This window comes from Melopsittacus undulatus, chromosome 3 (genome assembly GCF_012275295.1).
Source record: "Melopsittacus undulatus isolate bMelUnd1 chromosome 3, bMelUnd1.mat.Z, whole genome shotgun sequence".
Classification (NCBI taxonomy): Eukaryota; Metazoa; Chordata; class Aves; order Psittaciformes; family Psittaculidae; genus Melopsittacus; species Melopsittacus undulatus.
The window spans coordinates 89,290,820-89,315,558 of NC_047529.1; the positions used below are offsets into that span (position 1 = coordinate 89,290,820).

The window sequence follows — 24,739 nt, forward strand, 5'->3', positions numbered from 1 at the left end:
TAAACTTACCCTTTGCTGTCCAGGTCTGTTAGGAATGGGAGAACACTATTGTACTTCTAACTTGCTCTTTCCCTACACTTTTTGTCTTGTCAGAGCCTCCGATTTTGGATGAACAGTGGGATTTATTTATTTATTTTTTAAAGTAAATATTTGCATTGAATCATATACTTCTTGTGTTCTCTTTTTCCCAAGAAAAAGATGTGCTATAACCACAGTGAGTGAGCATCATACTCTGCCCTGATGGGAGCCCTGTGGCCAGCCACTAACAAGATTTTAATCTTGTTCCAATCCTGTTTTGCTGGGAGTTGAGGATATCTGTATTCGCTTCACAGCTAGGTCTCATTGTTAATGGATTTAGGTAAATAAGCCAAATTCTTGTTTATATGTGAAAAAAATAAAGCCAGCCTAGGAATGGTGAGGAAGCTATGGTGCTAGAGGATAATATTAATATCTTAATCCTTTCCCTGGTAAATAAACAATTTAAAGAGTTGGGTTAAGGACAGATGATGGTTTGGTTCCCAAAGGAAGAGTTCTGACACTGGGTAGAGTGACCGGGAATGTCTAAATTGGACTAGATATTTTTGCTACTTATTAAAGATTTTATTTCTAACTTTTTTTTGGAGTTTTATGTTAATTCTTTTGTTGCCTAATAACAGTGGGAGAAGGTGAATATAAATTAGAAAGGTAACAGTGGAAATATTGCAGTGGCAGGGAGAACTACAGAATTTATTTGAGAAAATAAAGTCATTTTATCAACAGTGGAGCTTAGTAACAGGGATATAATATAGGAGACAAGGTAGTTGTACAGAGGGAGATATTCTACAGGATTTTTCTGAAGGAATAACATTCAGACTCTTACTTCCTTTGAAACTTTATGCAAATACTTTGTTAAATTTTTTTTATTGCACTCTTTCCTGTGTTTGACCCAATTGTACCTGATTGTATCTTCTGCTTAAATCTGTTTAAAGTATTTCTGGAAAAGGTTTTTGTAAACTTAGCACGATGGAATTTTGTTTGAGGGTTTGTTTCTTAACTTTCATCGTCACATAATTGCATTAAGGTATGGCTGCCTGCTAAGTCCTGTAGCCTGCTGAATTGATCCATAGGATTTTCTGGCACCAGAAGTGTGTGCAGTCTTCTAGAGACTGTCAGGCTGCCCCTGAGGGCCTTTCTCTCCATCTTTTGAAATGCTGAAACATCCAGTTGTCACTGCTGCAGGCAGGATCCTGTTCTGGATGGACCTGAGTCTGATCTAGTCTGACAATTCTTGTCACTTTAGGACTTTGTTTCTTCTAGTGGTTTAACATGCCTATGTTTTGTTGTATGTATGTGTGTGCTGCTGGATTGTGCTTGGAGAGGTGTAAGGTATTGTCTGTCAACTTTTCTTTCTAGTCCTTTGTAAAAAAAAAAAAAAAAAACAAAAACAAAACAATTTTTTTTTCTTCTTCAGTTTAGGCTTATGTAAGTGTTCCAGCTTGTAAATAGGCTGCACACCTGCAAATCCCACTGACTTCAGTGAATATCAGAATCTTTAGATTATGGATTTTTAAACTTTCACCTCTTCAGGTAAAGGCAGCTGTCCAAGGGAAAATTTTATTTACACAGTAATGGATCTACTTGATGAAGTTTCCAAACATAAGTAACATTCTCCAGAATGGGGGGTATATATGGTATTGTGTTAATGCAGTTACAGTTAAAGCATCCACATTTCAAGGGGTATGTGTCAAACACAACGCTTTGCTAACCTAAAACACTTTAAAATGTTATTTCCTGTCTGTTACTGAACAGCTAGAAAGCAAAGATCTTTGAGAATAATTTTATTTTCTTCTTGGATGTGCCTTACTGCAGCTGCTTGCAACACCATGTTGTGGTGCTGCCATCATTCATAGTACTTGTCACCGAAGAAACCATTATGGCTTTTTAAGGTCTTGATAGTGTTGTTATTGAGTATCTTTGAATAACTAGTCGAATTTGACACACTTAGGAAATGTGCCAGAGGGTAAAACAAACATCACTCCCATTCTTGCACGTGGCAGCTGAAGTGGCATTGAAGAGGTTTGTGAAGAATGCCACTCTGTCCTTTGGCCAGCTTCCAGCCTCCCCCTTCCCTGTGGAAGTGAAAACCCATGAAAGGAGCTATATGTTATTATGTTATGCCAGTTTTGTTTTTTTTTTTTTTTTAAGGGAACAGTAAGGTTTTGGAAGAGGCATGTGGCTCTGATACCTGTACTGTCTCTCTCACAGTATTTATTGATGGGATGGCCCAATTCTGATGTTATAATTCCCATTTTTGATGATGTTATAATTTCTATTAGCCTCATTCTGGAGGCATTAAGGTAGTTAATGTCTATTCTGTGTCTTAGGGACAGAGTTGCAGCTGTCTCTGGTTAACTGTTTGTTAATTTAGTAAAAAGTTGTTTCTTCTTGATTAAAGCTTGTTAGGATGCACACAATTTTTTGGTAATGTTCAGCTGACATGTAAAATCTGTTAAAACCTAAGCAGTTTTGCAGCAAATCCAGGAGACCAGTGCTAACAGAGCATTGATTAAATGATATGGTGAGAAAAGTTCTTAGTTTTGGGTTTGTTTTTTTTTTTTTTTTTTTTTCCCATTTAGAGTCCAGTGTGTAAAATATTTCTACTACTTCTCCTAGTAACTGCAAATTTTTTTCCAGACTTGTCTTGATGATACAGATTCTGAATCCCTTATGCTAGTGCTCAATTTTTAATCTTTAGCAGAAACCAAGAGTACACTGTGTCATATATAAATTGCTTTTGGATAGATGTAGTGAAATGAGGGGAATCTGAGCATCTTCCTTGCCCTTTTCTTCCTCCATTGCATGACACAGCCAGGCTTCCTCAGGTGATGAGGATCATGCCTCTATGTAAGTTGGGTTGTTGCTCACTTAGCCTTAGGTTTTCATCTCCAGCATTAAAGTGGTCTAATGCTAACTTCTGTATTTGTATACATTATTATTGTTCTGTAACACACTGCTGATGTTCCAAATGATAGTGGAACATCTTTTTGGAAAAGCAGAAAAATGTTTTGATGAGAAAATAGATTATTATATAGGAATGCGGAGCTAAAAATAGTACATAACAGATTTTGTGGTTTTTTTTGTGGGATTTAAGGTGGTTTGGTTTTGTTTGTTTTAAGTTACAAGAACATATTGGTATTTTGCTATTTCAACTGTAGGTGGGATACTTAAGTCTGTTTCAAATGAGCTGTCCATAAAATGGGTATATCATCACTTACCATACTACAGTCTTTGGAGTTTTAATAGAAAACTGTATATCCCATCGAGCTCCTATTGTGATTGGAGCTTCAGAGGTGTAAGGTGTTGCTATCAATAAATGCTGTCATTTTAATTTTCATGGTTTTATGGAGAAGTTGTCCTTGTGTTTTGTGTATTATATTTGTTGTATTTCTGAGAGCTATAAGGTCTGTATGTTAAGCTGTTCTCATCAGACTCTATAGGCAGTGAGACAATGGCAGTAATGTTACCTTGTGTCTTAGAAAAATAAATGAAGGAACTGCTCTTTTTCTTCTCTATCATGTAGATTACTATAAAGTTATTTTCTATAGTGGCAATTACTGGACAATGACCTTTACCAACTTATTACATTGATGTAATGGAAAGGATGTTTTTCCACTTGACCTTTGTGCAATGTGTCGGCTTGTCCTGTAGCACCAAATGAGTTGCAATTGACAGATTTGATGGAACGCAAACTTGACAGGAGCTTATTGCTTGGAAGAAGATACGTGTTGAAATGTGGAGCCTCTAGTAAAGAACATGATAAAAGTTATTTGCATATCTTCCATCAGTAAGGAAGAACTTGCTTAGAAATGACCACTGCCTAAATTGCAATTTGAACACTGATGAACTGAAATTCTAGCAAGCCAGCCATCAAATACTGATATTTCAGAGTAAAATCTATTGTTTTTACTCTCTCCCACCACACTTTGTTGTTCTGTAACCAAGTAACAGTGGTTTTCTGTATTTTTAACCTTGCTTTTTGTCTTAACACATCTCTCTGAAAAGAAGAGGAATAATAATTTTCACTATACGGCAAGGAAGACGTGTTCCATAAGGATGGGAGGATGTGTGTGTATGCAAATATATCCACCCAAAGGTGGAGGGATCTGTGTGTATATAGATATATATATCCATGAGTAGCTTCGATAATTTATTAATATATGATGGTCAGATGTGGTTCTGGTTGTGAAGAGGAACAGGGAGCCATGAGCATGCCCTACAGTGAGGGTGGATAGTGTAAAGAGAACTTTAAGGGAGGGCCAAACTTTCCCTGCCCCACTGTTCCAGGTGGGAAGTGCAGAGGCCAGTTGTTTTTCAGATCTGCCAGAATAAAGCAGAGATAGCATTGTGCTTTTTGAGGAGAAATTGAAAAGCAAAGAACAGAAGTTGGTTATCTTGGGTATCTTGTTGTAATCAAATATCTTTTTGTGCCCTGGATGAAGGTTCTGATGCTTCCTGTGAATAAAATAATTCCACTTACAAAATGGAGAAGACAAAGTTGCAGTGGAACCCAGGATCTATCTGACACTATTCAAGCAGTGAATTATCATGGCTTTTTAAAACTACTGAGCAGCAGGATTGATAAAAGAGCAGCAAATGCCATCTGTCTGATCTACATATTTTACCACAGTTCTTCCAAAGCTGTCCAATTAAGGTAAAGGAGCTGAATGGGTGTGGGTGGGAAAAGCAGCTCAGCTATCATCTGTTGCATTTGCAGGGTGTATTTGGAAGGTGAAAGAAAGTTTAGAGAGGTTGCTGTTGAGATATATTAATGTAACCTTTACTCATAATTTCCAAGACATTTTGCTGAAATAATTTCAGTAGTAGGGGATGGTGCTGGGCAGAGTCAAGGTGGGAGGCTGGATAGAAATATTTATTTGGCTATGGTGAAACAGGTGGTGTGGGTATGCTGGCATGGAGTGAAATTTACAGCAGGATCCGCTACTGTAGCAGTACTATTTAATTGTAATTCATGAGGAAAGTAGAGATTAGATACTGTGAAGCTGTATGCTGATAAAAACTTATTACTTGCAGTGATTTAATTTGTAGTTAACACATGGTACAGGAGATATAATCACAGAATGGTTTGGGTTGGAAGGGACCTTAAAGATCATCTAGTTCCAACCTCCCTAACATGGGTAGGGACGCCTACCACTAGACTGGCTTGCTCAAAGCCCCATCCACCCTGGCTCTCGGTCAATACAGACAGGTCTAGCAGTTTGAGTTTCCATGCTGAGGAGGCTCTGATGAGTAGGTGGAAAAGCTGCTGGTTACAGTGAAACTTCATGGGCTCAGGCTGGAAGAAGGCGGTGAGTATGTATATAAAATTTTAAAGTCTCACAGTTTAAAGCATGGAGACCAGCAAAGGTGCCTTGATACTGCTGTGATTCACTTGGGTGGGACATGGAGAGGTTCTGTGGATTGCCATGCTAGAGGAGGTTATGCCTCTTTGCAGTAGCTGTTGTTGGGTGGGCTCTTTTTGTGTGTGGACATAACCCAGCTGAGCCTCTGTTTGCATTTGGTGGTCAATGGGATGTTGTCTCATTCATAAGTGCTTTGCTAAAGGAGGAGCAAAGTAGAGTTAAAGGGCTGTGGAACTTGCTTGGAGAGCCTTTTGATCTTTTCACCACTGCCCACTGCTGACAACCTACTGTAGAGCTCGGCCCAGTGTCTTGTGTGCTTGAGGGGTAGTTCTGCCTGTAACACTTCCCAGGAGCTCTGTGCCGGGACGGTGGGGACAGCTGTAGTGCCAGGATTAAAAGAATATCACAAATGTGAAAAATAGTAGCATGTTTGTGAAAGGGAGGAAGGTATGGAACAGTGATTTAAAAAAAAGAAACAAAACTCAGGATCCCTTTTGTTCAACTAGGAAAGAAAGGCTGGGCTTTATCTGCATTTGAAATTAGAAAATGAAGAGGTGACTCCCGGAGGTAGTAGTCTTTTATAGGGAACAGAGTCCTGTAGAAGAACAAAAGGGCACTAACTTTTAAGAAAAGGTCAAATTATGAAAGGGATAATACAAGGTTTCTTATGCAAGAAGCAGTTCAGATTGTGTAATTACAGCAATCCTTTTATCTGAAGATCTCACACAGGAGTTAATTAAGCCTAATGAGGCCCCTGTGGAGCAATTGTTACCATCCAAATTTTTACAGGCAGAGGACCTAGAAGCTGAAAGAAATGGGGTTATTTAGCTGAGATCACTGTAAATCCGTGGTCATGAGAGAATATTGGGAGTATGACTTGAAGCCACCTGGCATAGGAATGGGTAGAACCCTTTCCAGGAAACCATGCTGTGTATCACTTCTGCTTTTTTTTGTTGTTGTTGTCTGAAGATGTTGCTAGGTGTAGATGCATAAAAAGAAATTACTAAAATGGGTTGTCTTGATGATGCCTGTAGCTACTTCTGTTTGGTTGTTTTTTGTTTTATTTATTTATTTTTTTTTTCTAATACAGTGCTTAAGATCTGCAGGCTCCTGTGATATTTTGGTTAGCATTAAGTGTTTTGAGAGCCTCATGGGAACCAGTAGTAAGAAAAATATACCTATGTGGGTGAGACTTTGTATATTAACTACTTTCATGTGTTCGTGTCAGTCTTTCCAATGCAGAGCAGATGGATAAATTGTTTTGTAAGCTTCCTCCAGGGAAATCGAACAGCTCTTAATTGTTGGGTTTTTTTCCTGTAATACTCTGGAGCTGTTGGTAATTCCACAAGAAATTCTGTGAAAGTACTGATGGATGAGTGAGGATGGGGAAACAGAGAATTTAAAGATACTCTTACAATGCTTTGTATGTAGGATGTTGAACTTTCTAGCCAGTCATCTAAGCTTTTTGGACTAGATGACCTTTAAAGGTCCTTTCTAACCTAAACCGTTCTGTGATTATTCTATGAAATGTTAAAATTTGTGACTAGATTTTGCCTGACAGCAGGCAGAGTAGTCTGAGAACAAATCACAAATGTTGTGAACTGTTCTCTCATATTGCTTGCTTTCTTAGAATATGGCCTTTTCTGGATGAAGGAGAATGGTGTGACCTTTTGGTGCTAGAACAAACATGGATGGCAGAAATTGGAAAAGTGGCTAGGGTGAACTAAGGTAGCATCTTTAGTAGTTTTGAAACAGGTTTTGGTTTTGCATCTACTGATCCAGACTGCTTGGGAAGGGTATCAGCTTAATCTGAGGGTAAAGGTTTAGTTCTTGAAGAATACTGGAGATAAGGAAGGAGTAATGAAAGGAGAAATTAGGTGTATATATTGAGTTATGTAGAATACTGAGTGTGAGAGTGAAGACCTGGAATACAGGAAAACATTGAGTGCTATTGTGGGAACACATGAAGGGGAATGCAGGCAGCAAGAGGAATTAAAAATATTTTCTTCACCCAAAGCCAAAATTCTGGTGTCCAGGTACTCATTCATTATGAAAGGATTTACTGTTTTCAGCTCAGTTACTGCAAAGACTTGCTTTATATTTTCTCTCTTCTTTTTGTTTCTAAAGCAAATCTTCAAGTTTCCCCCATAGCATTCCCCACTGCAGTTTTCAGAGCAATTGGTTTGGGGATGTATGCATGTAGCTATATTCTCTTTGGAGTTCTCTGTGGGTAATATCCATTCTATAAGAAACAATATTTGATACCTTTTCATCAGTGTGCCTTGTCACAGAAGGAAGATAATGTTGTCTAATTGCATTTTGGCTTTGGTAGTGGTGGTGGCTTAAGAAGAACTGCAAGTCAATTTGTTTACATATTATAGTCCTTGGGGGAGGGGGGGAACATTGCACAATTTAATATGCACCACATTTTAAAATCTGTGCTGTTTTCTTTCAAACTTCAATTTTAAAGCAATTCTGCACCTACTCGTTGGTGTTTTTTAGCTGACTTTGTGCTGCTTTGTTGTACTTTTTTACAGCATGGCTTTTAAAAGCAAGAAGATAAACCTCTGTGGAATACTTCTTATATTATCTATACTAGTTTTGGACTTATAGCAAAAAAAAAATCTTTCATATGGTGTGCTTTGGGATGATATTCTCAATATATTCAGGTTAGGCAGTAACAAAGGAGGCTTTTATTTCTTTGACAGCTAGAACAAAGCACTTTACATTCACAGTATGTGCTTAAGTAGAGCCTGGTAAAAAAAATCCCAACATAATCTGACTGTGTCTCTAGTCAGAAAATCCTTGAAATATAAGCCCAGATATACAGTCCATCAGATTTTAGAATTTCTTATTTCTTTAGAAACTTGCTTTATAAAAGTGACTGGTATCTCAGAATGCAGTTAGTTGTAGAGTATTGCATTGTTTCACTGTTAATTGACTGGTCTGTCTTCTAATCAAGCCATGGCATTTATTCAGAGGCAGTGAATAAAGGCACGTGTTGGCTTAGAGATTCCTGAAACAAAGAAGGGGCCATGGTGAAGTGGGATTGAATCACCCACAGGTGATATATTAATATATAGCTGACAGTTGTTCATGTATGTGAACCGTGCTGATGGAAGCCTTTACTGAAATTCTTCCTCTACCATCTCCAATAAAAGAAGGAGCTGTGTGGCTTTGCATTGATTTCTGCTAGCTTCCTTTTCTTGAGGGATCTTTTTAAGAGTAGAATTTAATTCACAGTAGGTATCTACACCATTGTGCTGCACAGCCATGCTTTTTTTTAAAATGCAGATTCAGCCTGGAATCAGCAGTACATACTTTTCTTTATTTCTGTACCATTTCATATGTAGTGACAGTACTGTCAGCACTGCTTGCAGAATAATGTTGGTATAAAATGAAGTGCACCAGCAATCAGCTTGTTTTTTCCTTTTATTGTCTCTTTTGATGTTACTGTAAATTATTGTAAAGTCATACTGGAAATGTAAGTATCTTGGTGGTTTCATTGGAAACTTGATGTTTATGAAAGACTATGAAAAGCAAACAGCCAATAGGGCACTGCTTATTTTGTATTGTGAATTGACTAAAGCAGAAATGTCTTCAAAAAATGCCCACGCATTAAAACTCTGGTGGTGCTTAAAGGAATTTACAGATGCGTACAGACATTGTACGGGATTGTGCCTTTATTTCTGTGCAGTCTCTGTAAGATGAGTGAGGGGTTGTCACATACAGAAAACTGCCCACTATTTCAGCAACTGTTATGCATACCAGTAACTTAAATGTTACTACTTCAGCATTTAAAAAGGTATGGAAGTGGTTAGTTTATGCTTTAATGTAAAATACAAATGTCAGATTAAGACCAGTGAAGATTAAGCTGCTTCTGGTGTGCTGAAATTATGGTACAATGTTTTCATTGTATGTCTGATGCTTTGTTCTCTCCATTTGTCTCTGTTGATTGTAATTTTATTGCAGTAGGACCCTGTGTGTGTGTGCTGTCATTTTCCCTATTTTCACATTCCTCCTCTCCTTTTCCTTTCCTCCTCCCCATCCCTCCCAATGATGTTACCTGCAGCAGGTGAAGTTTATGGCATCAAATGTGACATCAGGTCACTGAGGTGCATTTTGGCTGCTCTTATGCCTTCAGTCTGGCTGGGAATGTAGGAGACCAGTTCTCTTGTACTTTTCAGATTACTACTCTTTTAACTTTAAATAGCACTAGAATTGGAGGCAAACATTGAATTACAAAGGTTTGTCACCTGTACTGAGTGCCATACAACTAAAGAATACACACAACACAAGGAGTTGTGGTGCACTCTACAGGTTTTGTCCCTCCTGCTTTAATGTGGATTCTGTAGCACTTACTTCTGACTTCAAATGGTGTTCCATAGCCAGGAGTTTGGTTTGCTCAGCTGTTCCTCAGGGTAGTCTTGATAGTTCAGGAGCACAGCTGGACTGAATTTCACAAAGTTACTTTTTTGGTTTGAATGGAAAGTAATAAGTGGTGGGTAAGCTGGGTAATTTCAGTTGCACTTTGCTATAGCAGCCATTAGGCTCTGGCCTCTTATGAACTGAACACAGATTTTGGCTCTGTAACCCAGGGGGTTATAGCCTTGTCTGGAAAGCTTTAGCCTCTGCTTACTGGCATTCCTAGGAGCTACTTTTTCCACTGACAGCTGGATATATTTCAAGGACCCTAGCCCAAATAGTATCTTAGTTAAAATTAGGTTTGCAAGCCTTTGAAGGGAATTTTCCAGTAGTTCAGTTTACTGTGCTTTACATTGTAAAGCAGCCTTATAGTGCATGGACTGGTTTCATGCAGGTGGGATGAAGTTGGGGCTTCAATACTGAACGGTATCACTCTGCAGATGTGCTCCTTTTAGTCCATAGAGGCAGTAGGGTAGGCATAGCTCTGTGGTGGAGCAGCTGCTCCTGTTGCTCCAGCAGGTTTCAGTGTCCCCACACATTTGTGGAGCCAGCTGTAGAATCATAGAACAGTTAGGGTTGGAAAGGACCTTAAGATCATGAAGTTCCAACCCCCCTGCCATGGGCAGGGACACCTCATGCTAAACTGTGCCACACAAGGCTTACTCCAGCCTGGCCTTGAACACTGCCAGGGATGGAGCATTCACAGCCTCCTTGGGCAACCCATTCCAGTACCTCACCACCCTAACAGTAAATATGCCTGGGTGTGCAGTTTGACTTTGCACTCAGTTTGTTTCAAAGGTTTCCATATGCAGAGCTGAATGGAAGGTGGCAAAAGGTTTGCTCTGTACCTGTGACAAGACAGCATGTGGTAAGGGTTAAAACTTAAACAGGGGAAGTTGAGATTGGATATAAGGAAGAAATTCTTTACTGGTAGGGTGGGGAGGCACTGGAATGGGTTGCCCAGGGAAGTTGAGTGCTCCATCCCTAGTGGTAGTCAAGGCCAGGTTGGATGAAGCCTTGGGTGACGTGATTTAGTGTGAGGTGTCCGTGCCCATGGCGGCAGGGTTGGAACTAGGTGATCTGAAGGTCCTTTCCAACCTTAACTATTCTATGAGTCTAAGGGCTAGCTACTCAACTACCCAATTTTAATCTGAAGCTCCCTTTTACACATATCCATGTGTTAGGACTCGCAAGGAATTGAGTGTCTCCTACTGTGTATCTTTTCGGTACTGTTAAGTGGTTCATTATTTTATCCTTAAATTAAGGGCACAGGTATACTCCAGTTGCTTGTAATGCCTTCAGTTCTTATCACAGTATATATCTTTACATGTCACATTTGGATACTACTTGGTTTGTATGTTCTCCTTCAAGTAATTTTGCAGGAGGCAATGCTAGTAATTAGGCTATAGACACCCTCCTTAGCAGTCTAATCTCCAGCTGCATTTCAGTCACGTATTCATTAGACTCCGCACTTTCTAGCCTTTCTAGCATTGCTTTAGCTTGTTTAAGTCTCTTCTGGAAACTGGTGTGATTTGAGCATGATGATGTCAAAGTTATTAATGTGTAGGGAAAGTGAAAAAGGAATGTTGTTGGCTATTTTTCTTTCTTTTTTATTTACAGTAAAAAAAAAGAGGAAACAGCTAGGTCAGACTTCAGGTTTAAAATTACCGATAGGGTATGTGTTTAAATAATTCATAATTCCATTTGAAATGTTCTGCTATAATATATTTTGGAGACCAAAACCATAGATAGCATGAGAAAAGAGAACTCTCTAGTTGAACTAGCTGAAGAAATGCTTTTTTTTTTCTTTTTAATGTCCAACAATTTGTAGAATAGCAGGATTGATCATATTCTCACCTATCAGCAAAGAACAGACATAAATAAATGTAAATATATGAAGTATGTAGCAAATGAGGTTCTACCCTTACTGTGGTGATTTTCTTAAATGTGTTTTAAATGATGATAAAAAGTTCTGGTAAAGTGAACCTTGTCTTATAGGGAAAAATACATATCAGAATGTGTAAAAAGTAGAGAGGTAGCCAGATGTTCTCATATGATAAATTAAAAATTATGTAAATTGCTTCCTTTGCTTAAAGCTATTACAAAACATGTTCTTTGGAGACAGTGCAGTTCTTACTGCTGTTTGTTTGAAACCAGCAGTTAGTCAGCGTCTCCCAGGCTTGTACTCTGGGTTGACTTTAGTTTGAGTGGGATGTTTGAGGTGCATAAGGCAATAATAGATTGGGATGGGAGATAGGTTAAGGGTTAACTTTTTGCTGTTTACACAGAAGTAGAGAGGGACTTTTTACAAGGACATGTAGTGGCAGTACAAGGGGCAATGGCTTTAAACTGATAAAGGATAGTTTAGATTAGATATCAGGAAGAAATTCTTTACTATGAGGGTGGTGAGGCACTGGAACAGGTTGCCCAGAGAAGTTGTGGATGCCCCATCCCTGGAAGTGTTTAAGGCCAGGTTGGACAGGGCTTAGAGCAACCTGGTCTAGTGGAAGGTGTCTCTGCCCATGGCAGGGGGCTGGACCTAGATAAGTTTTATGGTCCCTTCCAACCAAAACCATTCTATGATTCTGTGAAGCAGAAGCTTTGTATAGGGTATCTGTAGGACTGATGCAAGGCAGTTGGCAACATAATACAGTGAAATAAAAGGCTGTTTAAGAGAATTAAACCTTATTCCAGATACTTGTCTGTAAAACAGTATGTACTGAATATGCTACGTTCCTTCATTACTGAATATACTAAGTTCCTTCATCTAAGAACTTCAAATGGGATGTTGCTTTTTTTCATGTGAGCTGTGTATTAAATGACTTGAGGTGAAGTGTGGGACAGAGCACTAAAGTATTAAGCCTTTGTGTGTGTAGGTATCCAAGTGTGTGTATTTTCTTTCGGTGTTTCTGTCCATCAGTGAGCACTGTGATTCTGTGAAGGTCTCTTCTGTGCTGGAATCGCACACTTGGAAGACTAAAATGGAGGTAGAAGTGATGTCCTTGAGTCTGATGGCTTATGAATAGCAAATGCCTTCTCTATCTGCTTTTAGGCTGAAAAATCATAGAAAATAAGTGGGAAGGGATCTCAGGAGAGCATATTTGATCTTGCTGGCTTCAACCTTAGAAACTGTGTGCAAGAGCTATTCCTCACATATGTTTGTCTGACTTGAAAACCAGCAGTGGTGGAGATTTCCTGTCTATCCCAAGCAGTTAAAGTGCTTTACTATATGTAATGTTTTTCCTCACCTCCTTTACTACAACTCGGGTATGTTACTGGGAACCCAAGTTCTGAGGAGAGGTAAAAAGCACTATATTATGGATTACTTTGTAGCATCCTGGTATGTACTGGAAGTTACTTCCTTGTCTTTATCTCCACTTATTTATCGCCATGTTTGTTACATTCTATTTGCTAGAGTTCTGATAATTTCTATTACTTCTGCTTGACCCAGATCTCTCTTGAGCTGCAGCACTGAAAGCTGGACTGAGATGAGCCTTATTTGCATGGCTCTCTGCAGCTGGCACTGAGGAGCCTTGATCTATTCTCTCACTGAAGACAGCCAGATCAACCTTTCCAGGAAAGGAGACAAAAAGCTGTGTGCTGCAGAGTTCAGCTCGGTGGTGCTGGAGTCTCTTGAGACATAACCCCTAACTGCAATGCTGAAAGTATAAAAAAATAAAAAACATTTAGCGCTGAGAGGTAACAAGTGGATATGTCTAGCAGTAGTACTTACAAAATGCCAGTGGAACAAATTATTTAAAAACATCTGTTAGTAGAAATTAATTGAATACTGTGTAGATTGGAATGTATAAAGCAGAATATAGCCAAGAATTAATGAAAGAGAGAATGAATTGGCAGGTGGATCCCCTCATCTGTTTTCCTTCCCAAAATAGCCTGTTTCTAGGGGCCAGGATGGGTAGAATAGAGTGATGAAACAGCTGGATGCGCAAACACAGTGTAAGTGTAATTATGTTGGAGAACAGTGAAAACATTGTTAAATGGCTGTAGAGAGTTGCCTTCTCTCTCAACTCCTGCTTGTTTAACACACAAAGCTTGTTGGTGGCTAGTTTGAGTAAAAGGAGATGTTTTTATGTGTTTTGGCATTCAGCAGTTGTTGATCACAATCCAACACTTTTCTGTTTTAAACAGTGATATTTTTGATGACTGTCTTCGAAATTCTGTACAAAATACAAATGCTGATATGCCCTACTGGTGAAAGCATGGGCTAGGGAGCTTAATCTGGGCCCAAATTTGAGTTTCCTTGTTGTGGTAGGGATTGAACAACTGTGGTCCCTGAAAAATGCACTACAAATGTCGTTCAGCTTCACTGCTGAAAATATGTTTCTCCTTTGCAGGAAGAGAACACACACATGTACATGTGGCTGCTGGGGCAAGGCCTGGACCCCGCAGTAACTTTGCACCCTAATAATAACAGGAGTTTAGCTACCCTGGAACAGTCTGCTGCCCCAGGGAGAAGATCTAGTCTCATTAGTATGTTCTTGTGTCTTTATTCCGCCCCATCAGCACAGAAGCAGAAAGGAGATCAGTATGACTGATAGATTATTGTAAAAATGGATCATTTTGCTAAACCCCTTGTCTTAAAACCCCTTTGAGGATAAAGAAAATAAGCTGTAAAAAGCATGCACAGATGGATGTTATTCTTATAGTAACATGATGTATTGAGATGTTAGAAAGGAAGGAATGCTAATTGTGCAAAATTGTAGGCAGTGGGGTCATGGGGAAAGTACTGAACTGTAAAGGTTTTCCATTTGCAGGATAGTTAAGCTATCTCTGATTTGACTAATGTATCATCAAAGGTGTTCTGGCCAGGACCAGCCAGGCTTCTTATGTGTCATGGATGTGATTTTTGCTAACATACTGGCACTGTACAGAATATATATTCCAGAAATAATAATTTGCAATTAAACTGTGTTCCTTTGATTTCTACAGAGGGAAAGAAAACAAAGAACTGGCTTACACAGAGAAATATTTACTGTAAGAAATTTATAGCTATGGTAGAGTCAAAGTAATCTCTTAAGGACCACTGCTTCTTTTACTGGAAGTTAAATCTTTTTGTTGGATGATAAAATAAGCATAATTCAGGACAGCCTGGAATGATATAATTGTTTAAATGCTATAATTGCTTGTGCATTTTCTCCTGAAACATATTGCTGATCATAGGTGATTCTTCAGTTCTTGACCTAATAATGATGCAGTTTGTTAAAAGGTCAGACTTTAAATGTGTAACTGCCACCTAAGACTGTTTTAAAACTGGAACAGCTAAGAGTAGGAGTTTTCTTAGAATTGGATTCAGAGCTGTTTCTCTAGGAAAAAAGCACAGATAACTTTGAACCAATTCTTTGAAGCCTTACCAAATTAAAACTCTGTGAAAGTGCTGAGAAGCCTGCAGTTTTGTCCTTGTTGTAGAAGAAAGTAGCTTAGCATCCTGCTTGTCTGATGTTTTCCATTGTACTCTTAGCAATTCATCCTTGAGCGAAATACTGACATTTTATCAAAAGGAGAAGAACTGTCTGTGAGGTGGATTTTACTTTTTGTTGATTGACCTGTATTTCTTCTACATGTAAAATGGAACCGTTGTCACTGATGAGTAAATTTTTGTGGTTTTTGTTTGTTTGTTTTTTAATTTCTAGCTGATAAATTTAGAAGGAAACTGGAAGAACTGGAGAGAGAGAAAAATTCTTTAAAATTTCAGCTTCCTTCAAGGCATCCTTCAGTTAGCAGTTTTTTGGACCGGTTTGTTACCCAAGTTCAAGCAACGTTGCACTGGGCTGCTGATCATCGGTAAGTCTGTTGATTCCCTGTTATGTAGAATGGTGCTTCTGTTTCTCTCTAAGTACAGAATGCAATTCATGAATAATTCTAATAAAGAGTTTTAAGGACATTCTAGCATATCAGCATGGAGCTTGTTTATGAAAATCCCCTCCCACCTTCCTTTTTTTCTTTCTGCAGTTCTTTTAGAATTGCCCTAAAAAAAATAGATCATGTCAAACTGGTGAATTAAATGGAACTTTTCTCACTGTTATTGAGTGGGAATGGGATTGAATCCTTGACACGGCAACTTGAGCATACAGCAGCAAGGCAGCTTGAGCAATGGTTCCCTGTGGAGTTAATTTTGATGCTCCTTTACAAGCAATGAGAGGATATTTAAATATAAAGTAAAAACAGATTCATTTTTTTTTATATGAACAGATCTTTGTGAGTTTCCTTTTATGCATCACTTGTTAGGTGGCAGTAATGTGCTCAGCAGTGTACAAAGTCACAAAAACAATTTCTCAACCTTCTCTTGAAGGGATAACAGCTTCAAAGATCAGGGGAATGAAGATGCGTTGGATGACCCAAGGGAGGTAGTTAGCTTAGGAAGAAAAAGTTGCCTCTCTTTCTAGGCCGGTCTTCAGCTATGCTACTGGTTACTGTTATTAGAAGCATGAGGATTCTTCATAGATACTGGGAGCTATTCTTAAATGCAACAGCATAAATGAAAGAAGAAAAATCTTTTGTTTTCTGGCAGCTTGTACGTAGAAAGGCTTCAGTGTGCTAGTCAATACATAGTTTTTGATAGACATGAAAATTGGGTAAAACCAGTACAGATAATAGGATTTCATTGCTAAATTTGACACATTAAAGGGTATTTTTAGTCTCTATTTTATAGTATTTAGGCTTAAGAGAGATATAAAACAAACTGCATGCCCTCAGAGTTTTTTGCCTCTACCTTCTGAGGCCCTAAGCAGCTGTTTTGCCATTCCTTAACGATTTAGGGTGCAACATCTTGTATTTTGTAATTGAGATGTGTTTGCTTTATAATGATTTTGGCTTTAGAGGTGCTGTTGTCTTTCTTGTCACAAAAATTAAGTCACTAAAGCATCCTTGAAGTACATAGTCTGCTTCTTTTTTCTTATATAATGTAGATATATTTTTTGTATAATAATATACAGAATAAATAATATATACATTTATGAAGCTAGTGCTGTTCTTTGATTACAACTGTAACTCTTCTGTTTGCACAGGTCTGAGAGCAGTGCCATTCTTCAGGGTTAGATAACTATCCTCTTCACTTTTGTGTCCTGTGCATGCTCCTTTCTTTGAGCTTGAGTTTGTTGTGACACCCTTTCTTTTTCTTACTTGATTCTTGTAGCCTTTCATACTGCTTTGTTTGTGGTCTGACTCTCTTGTTGATGCAGCAGGCCTGCCCTTTGTCTTCAATACAGGTGTTAAAAATCTTTATTTTCCAACAGTATTTTTAGACAGGGCAAGATTGAAAATGTGACCACTTCTTCATGAAAAACTTGTAGGCTTCAGTTTTTGATTCTGAATGTGAACAAAACCAATATACCCAAGACTTCTGTTTTCACTGGAGAATTAGAAAGATGATGTTAGCCCCATATGACAAGATTGTTGCAGTTTTGCAGTAGTTAAGCCAGTCTCATCTTTTTGCAAATTAACAACTTTTAAAATAAAAAAGTGCATATGGCAGGTTATTTGTTCAATACATGAAACTGAAATTCATGCCCTGGTTTTGTTTTACTTGATTAAGTTATGAGACTAGCTTTTAGGGGAATGTATTTGGTGCTGACACAGGATATTGGGGGCAGGTGATAGGAGCCACGTTTGGTTATGTTTAGCTTAGGAACAGTACCTAAGCTAAACCTGGGTTCATGCAATCACCCAATTTTGGTGAGATCCAAGAGATCTTGTTTCTGTTTCCTCAGTACCAAAAAGTTAGATGTACATGGGATTTCCAAGGAGGTTCTGAGAATAGCGTATGTTTATTGTGGAATGTTTCTTAATTTCAACCAACTACTTGGAAATCTCTATTGCATACAGATCTTGGGAAGACGCAGCTCTTGCTAAAAAGGTGGCTTCAGAGCTTCTGGCAAGTGTGGGTGGTTGGAGCCACAGTAACCTATAATGATTGTAAGGCATATGTGTAGTGATGACCTAGCACCTCACATTGCAGGTGTCCCTTTGAGCTGTTTTGTTATTACAAAAATACAGTTGTGCTGTCATTATGTATGCTTTGTTTAAATATTAATGCAATTTATTTTAGTGCCAGGGGTTATTTTGCCTTTTCAGTACATTCTTCAGCACATAGAAAGGAAATAAAGCATGTGTGTCTTCTGATGGTCCTGCAGAAGAGACAGGAATCTCTTGTTCTACACACTTGTCAAACAGCTGTGCATGGGGATCCTAAGTGTGATTAATTGTGCTTACACTAGACTTGTGATGCATATTTTGTGTGTGGCATGAATGCATTTGCTTTGCATGATTACAGTGGGAAATCATGCTTCAGAAACATTCTTTGAGACATAGGGTTTTTGTTTTGTTTGTTTGTATTTATTTTTTTTTAAACAAGATCTTGAAATGCATCTGTACCCTTTATGTGGTAATGCACTTGCTTCTGTAGAGACGGACACAGAAATACAGTTGGCCTTACAAGCACGCATGCCCTTATGCAGGAACATACAAGATGAAAGGTTTGCATTGTTTGCAGGTGCATTTTGAGAGGCTGATTATGGACTTGACACTTAATGTAGTGCACTGATTACCTTGGGATCCAATCATGCAAAGATTTACAGCTGGGGGTTGTACTGGCCACTGTGAGGAATCCCACTGACTGCAATTTTGAAAGAACTCACTGTGCAGCAGAGAAGTAAAATTTGGCAAACAGAGAAGCAAACACTCCAGATGATCTCTAATGTAGTCTCTGAAAGCTGTCAGAAGCTGCAAAAATGGCTTTGGCAAGTTTCTAAACTTCTGTCTAAGAGAGATTTTTCTCTGTATTGATAGAAATTACATGCCTTAGTTTAGTCTCTTTCAAGGCAGTGATGGATAAATTTCTGAAATATGAAAAAGCTGGGGGAAGCCTGAAGCTATACAAGTTTTCCTTTTTTATTCTTCAGCATGTGGTAAAAACAGTGTAAATGTTTGAGATAATAAAGGAAGATATGCCAAGGAAAAATCTCTTGTTCTCTAACTATATCCATTTAAGATGTAATCATTCTGGTGATGGAGTGTTATGACTCTGAAGGTAACATGTAACATTCTGATCTATTTAGTCTTTGAAAAGTTGGTGTTTGGCAATAATGCTAACTTAGCTTTTTTCATTTTTCCAAAGTGTTAGAAATGGAGAAATGCAAGTTTGGCATGAAAACGAGCATAGACTTTTGAGATCCACTTACCAGGAGAGGATGGAGGTTTCAGCCACAAAACGAAACCAACTTTTTCAAGAAAAGAAGTGGTTACAGGTAACAGGACTGCAAAGTTCTCTTAAGAACTAGTGCTGTGTAGGGAAAAGCTTGTAAGCTGTCACACAGAATTCAGTACATTTATTGTAATAGTGACTTTGCTTCTGTGCAGCAATTAGAGCCTTGGCTGTAGTCCAGTTGATATCTAAGTGATGATTGGAGATGGCAGCCACAGGAGCTGAGTTAATCTCATTATGGAGAAGCAGAACTGCAAGGCTCGGTGGCTTGTGTGCATGCTTTAACTTTCCTAATTATCTTTTAAAGTGTCCTCTCTGTGTTATAATTTGCCATTTTATTATTTCACTGATCTCCAACAATTTTTACTCAAAGGCAAAAAGTTTTTATCTGATTCTGGTTAGAATTGACTGTAAATACATGATTTACCAGCTTTTGTTCCTGAAAGATGGTTGATGCATTTCATAAGGATGAAGGAATCATCATGGAGCTGTTAACATTTGCCAACAATAACTTTATACTGACATGTGATGTCACAATGCAGTAGTTTGGCAAATGGAATGCTTTTAAGATAGCTTCTGTCCAATTTTTAATCTGTAAGTCTTTTCTGCAAAATTTAGCTCTTTTCACTGTCCTTCAAAAAATCCCAATTTATTGGCTAGTGCAAGTCTTTTCTCCACCTCCTTGGCAATCACACTTGGCAATGTGATGCTTCAGAGAGCTAGTAGGTCTTGTCTTAAAATCTCATTATTTTTGGTACTGTTTTTCCTTTGGTGGATCTGACAGTATAATCATCTGTTTATTTGTATGCACACAAATATGTATATAAAAACCAGAAAGAACTGAAGTATCTATTGGTCATTGCAAAATCAAACCTAAATGAGGATATGTCTTTTCTATCCTAGTCTTCACCTTTGTACTGTTTAATTTATTTCATCAACATGTAAGAGTATAGTTCAACATTATCAGTGTTCAGAAAGATATTTTTTAATAATGTAGATGTTTAGCCAGCTACTTCAAGATATTCCACTGAAAATTACTGTAGTTAAGACTCAATGCCAGGTAATGTTTTTATACTTTTCCAGATGAATCTTTATTCCTATGTAGTTGTACAAGGGACAAATCAGTCACATTGTTGCACAGACATGCTATTTATGAGCATTTGATCAAAACTACCACTAATTTGAGCTTCTGGAAAAGAAGACAGACCTGTGGCATTTGGTGGCTCCCAAGCATCCCTTAAGGATTGCTTCTGCCCAAAATCTTCTGTGATCTGAAAACATCAGAGGTGTTTGTCTTCAGTTTGCTGCACTGCCCCCCTCCCCCTACCCCCCCCCCCTTCATTTCGTTTTCTTTATACTCTCTCTGTTGGTTCTGCATTTTGTCTTCAGGGATTAGAAAGCGTGTAACAGTATCTAAAATTTACATATTAATGTTTCTACTGTAATCTGTGCTTCATTGAGAACACCAGCCCATAAGTGAAGCTGAAGGTTAACCCATCAGTACTGATTAGCTGTCATGTTATAGAAACCTCAGTCTAAACTCAAGTCCACAAAGTACAACTGCAGCTTAGGTTTAGTGAGCTGAATATAATCTGCTGCTCCATGTTGAGGCTTTAAGTCCTTTTTATCTGTCCCTGGAGGCTGACCAAGAGCCCATTAAAAGCTTCTTGGCATTTCTGGAAAAGAAGGCAGAAGAATTTCAGTTTACTGACTAAAATTTCCATTCTCCCAAGAATGCCTGTGAACTATTCCTGATCAGAGCAGCTTTCTCTCTGAGAATGCAGATTGTGTGCTTCTGCTATCTATTTATGTTGTAAAAACATTTCAGTGCTAAAAGTGTGTTTGTAAAGCCAAATTCTGTTTATCTCCCTTTCTGTTTCCATGTAGGTTGCTTATTTGAATGATTGCAATTGCTATGTTTTTTACAGAGTATGAAGGTCTTTGTATAAAGTAGGGCCTATGAAGATTTTGGCAGTATTCCCAAACTGGTAACAGAGACAGAATTGTCCTTTGTGCACGCTAAAAGCCTAATTTGAGTCTGAAAGAAATAAAACTGATGTTTTTGGCCTGATGACCTTTCTGTCCTTGACAAATGCCTGTAGATTGAAACATGGGCCACTCTGTTCTCTTGTCGCTAAACCTAAAACCAAAAAGGAGGAAAATAATTGATGAATTTAATGTGCCAGTACTAATATAAGTTGAAATTTTGGAGCCAGTCAGCCTTTTAAGATGCTAGGACTGTTTCTTGTAATTTTAAGTAATAGGGAGCTTGTTGCAGTGCAGCAAACCTGAAAGTATGTTTGTTGACAAAATGAGCATTAAACAACTAAATTTCACTTAAAATAGCCTGGAAACATTAAAATTATATTAAGGTTTGAAAGCAAAGCACTCAAAAAGCAAGTAAGTGCTTAAGTCGGTTATCTGTGCATAGTATGTATGCCTTATGAAAGTGTTTAATTATATGAACATGCCTCTTTTTCTGGATTCCTGCTGCATATGTTGTTGAAGATGGGAGGTGCTTGTTTAGATATTCAGAATACCATTTTTGTCTTCATTACTCAATAGTCAGCCCCATTTTACTGTATGTTACTCAAGCCCTCTTTTTAATTCAGATGTATTGAGTGGGCTCTTTTTACAGCATTAATCAACATGGCATCAGAGTGATTCAAAACCACTTAATTTTATCTCCATCACATTGATTTGGGTGATGAGGTACTCTCATTGCCATTTTACAGCTAGAGAATGAAGAAGTGAATTGCTATGAAAAGCTATATGGTCGTTTGTAAGGTCAATTTTGTAATGCTTAATTAGTTACCTGTAAAAGGTTTTGTTTTGAGGTTGTTTTAGTTATTTAGTTTATTTTTTTGTTAATTTCTCTTTTTAGCTGGACTGAATATAATCAAAATATGGAATTGTGAGCTTTGATTTCTGTTGAGAGTCTATAGATAGCACTTCAGAGACCCCTCTTTCTGGTTCTGTGGAAGATGGTGAACATTCAGTCTGTGGCTGTGTGTGGGGGCAGTAGTTTAAGTGGCTTGCAAAGTTTCACAGAGACTGTAGGAAGTGTTAGGAATAGAATCAAATTTCCAGGATGGTATTAAACTACTTCAATAGCAAATAGTTGTCCTTTTTTATTTTCTCTTTTTTTTTCTTTTTAGCCTCACTTTTAAATTGTGACAAAAGAGCCAAGGCCTAGATATTAAATACCTTTATTAACTTGTCAACCCTGACTCCTTCATGAAGTGCTCCTTCCTAGGGTGCGAGTTACCTGTTGTCTTTCCAAGGAAAAATTAGAATGTGCTTTTGCAGAAACTTCAGAACCATAATGCATGGTGTTTGAACCTCTAGCAAGACAAACACAACTGAGGTTTGAAGCTGTGGTCATTTTAAGTCAAGGGAGGGATTTTATGCTTTTCGTTGAAGTCAAATACTAATAATCAAAAGGACTTGCTGCAGAGTCAGTGATTTGGAATTTATATCCTGATGTTGGTTTGAAAGCCCAGAGAAACCATTGCAGAGATACTCTGCAGGAGGACAGATATATGGTTGATCACATTATCTGTCAGTCTGTAGCAAGATTCTCTTGTCATTCTTGAGCTGAGATTTTATTTTGCTTAGAAGTAGCTTTCTATTTTAAAGGTAAAAGGTGGCCGATGAAGAAGAAGAACCTGAAATTTGGTGTTGAAATGGAGGTGGGGTGTTCAGATTGTTAGCACTAGAGTTTCTAAACATGATAAACATAAGAGTTATTGTGTGTCAACAAAAGAATGTCTTCTTGCTTAATGTGCTAAATTGGAGAACCTTAATTCATGTTACTTTAGAGGCTTGTACTGTATTTTTCTAAGAGCAGAGGGATTTTTCTAACAGGGTTGATAGTAAACTCAGGTTTTTTTTCTCTGCAGAAGGAAATTGAAGACCTCCGAGCAAGACTGGCCATATTGGAAGCAAAAGATCAACAGCTAAGAAGAGAAATTGAAGAACAAGATAGGCTTATTCAGTCACAGGACTGTGAACTGACTGCTTTACTTGGCTGTCTTTCTTTGAGAGAACTACAGGAAATAAGCAAGGCTGTGGGTGACACTTTAGCATTGTCCTATCAAATTCCATTCAGTCTGGATCTTCCGGGGACAATAAAGAGGTATTAAAATTTCAGCATGTTGTCAGTGATGTAGAGGCTTGTATCTTCCCAAAATAATGTTGAATTTGCTGTCAGTTTTTTTTTTCATAATTACATCAGAAAACTAGCTGAATTCAGACACTTTAAAATTTTCTAAGAAGAGATGTTGAAGTTCTAATATTAATGTACTTTCTCAGGAAGAAAGACTTTGTAGTTATTTGCAAGTCTTGCACTTAATAATTTTTTTATGCTAAAGAACCACTTACAGAAAGCATATGTATCCATTAACTGCTAATATCTATCATCAGTTTGAACTATTTCTTGTTAACTGGTGGGTTTCTGCTGACACCCTGCACCCCCCACCCCCGGCTTGGTAATCGCAGTAATTACAACATGCTTCTCATAGCCTGGAAGTCAGAACTAGGCATCATCCGAATAAATATTGGAGATGCTTCTTGCTTCAGTGAACTTCCAATTATAATAAATTCACAGTGTTAGGCTCAGACAGTGGGCTTCAGGGAGCAGGGGAAGGATGCAGCATGAAGACTTTTCAGGTCCCTACCCTTAAATGCACAGTGTATGGTTCCTTTAAATGAAAAAGTAGCTACTCTTGGTAACCTATTGGAAATAACCTCATCTTTATTTATGAAAGCAACACAAGTGCTCAGAGCCTAAACTGTACTGGCAGGTAATGGGATGTTGGTGATGGAACTTTGAAAGTGTTATGTCACCAGGATAAAATAAAATCTGTTTATCCTAACTTACATTTCTTCTAGATAAGCAATAACTACATTTCTTGCTTTTTTTCCCCTTCATGTTTGTTGGATTTAGTTTGGTTATATTAACATTCATAAGAAATTGCTGCTCATGTGTCCTAATTTATACATATATTTTTATTTAAAGTCAGCGGAACATTTTGTAAAGGACATATTCATCTCTTTTCAGGTTTGGTTAAATTTTTTTGCTAGGTTATGGGAAATATTTTATTAAGTTTAGTTTTGTTTATAGTATCTTACACTTGTGTTTCTGAGATTGAGGAATAAAAGGTCTCAAGCAGCCTGTCAGAACCCAGGCCTTGATTTTTCTCTCAGTTTGATACTTGTTTCTGAAAGAATATTTAGATTTTTCACCTCTCACATTGCTGATGCAACATTTAGAGTTGCCCTTAACTCTTTGGGAAATGATTTAAAGATGAGTTAAATTAGTACTGGCTCAGGAGTAACTTGCTCAGAGTTCTTTGGTCTTGCTAGCACCACGAATAACACAATCACTAGAGGGAAAACAGGCACAATTGAAAGTGGGTTCAAAACTTAAATGAAAATTTAGAATTAATTTGTTTCCTTTCTGTTAGTTTTTAAAAGATGCATGAATTAAACTTTTCTGGTTTAGTTTTGTTTGTTGATCAGCTCTGTGTCACATGGGACAATGATCAGGTGCTTCTACTCTCTACCGTACCTGGAATTCTCCTATAGGAAGTGCAGACAGATGAATGCTGGGTTGGGTTGTGCAAGTAAGCCCACTCAGGCAGTCATCTGTGACAACCTTTAGAAACAGTTTAAACCTCCTATATTGGCTTAT

General features: G+C 38.0%; 1 protein-coding gene across 1 annotated transcript in view; it reads left to right on the forward strand.

Moving 5' to 3' along the window:
- Positions 1-24,739, forward strand: part of DISC1 (DISC1 scaffold protein) — a 181,917-nt gene that overhangs the window by 17,821 nt on the left and 139,357 nt on the right. The window contains exons 3-5 of the mRNA XM_034061203.1: positions 15,476-15,626; positions 18,958-19,087; positions 22,947-23,182. Of these exons, the coding sequence (XP_033917094.1) occupies positions 15,476-15,626; positions 18,958-19,087; positions 22,947-23,182 (517 nt within the window). The remainder of the gene's footprint in view (positions 1-15,475; positions 15,627-18,957; positions 19,088-22,946; positions 23,183-24,739) is intronic.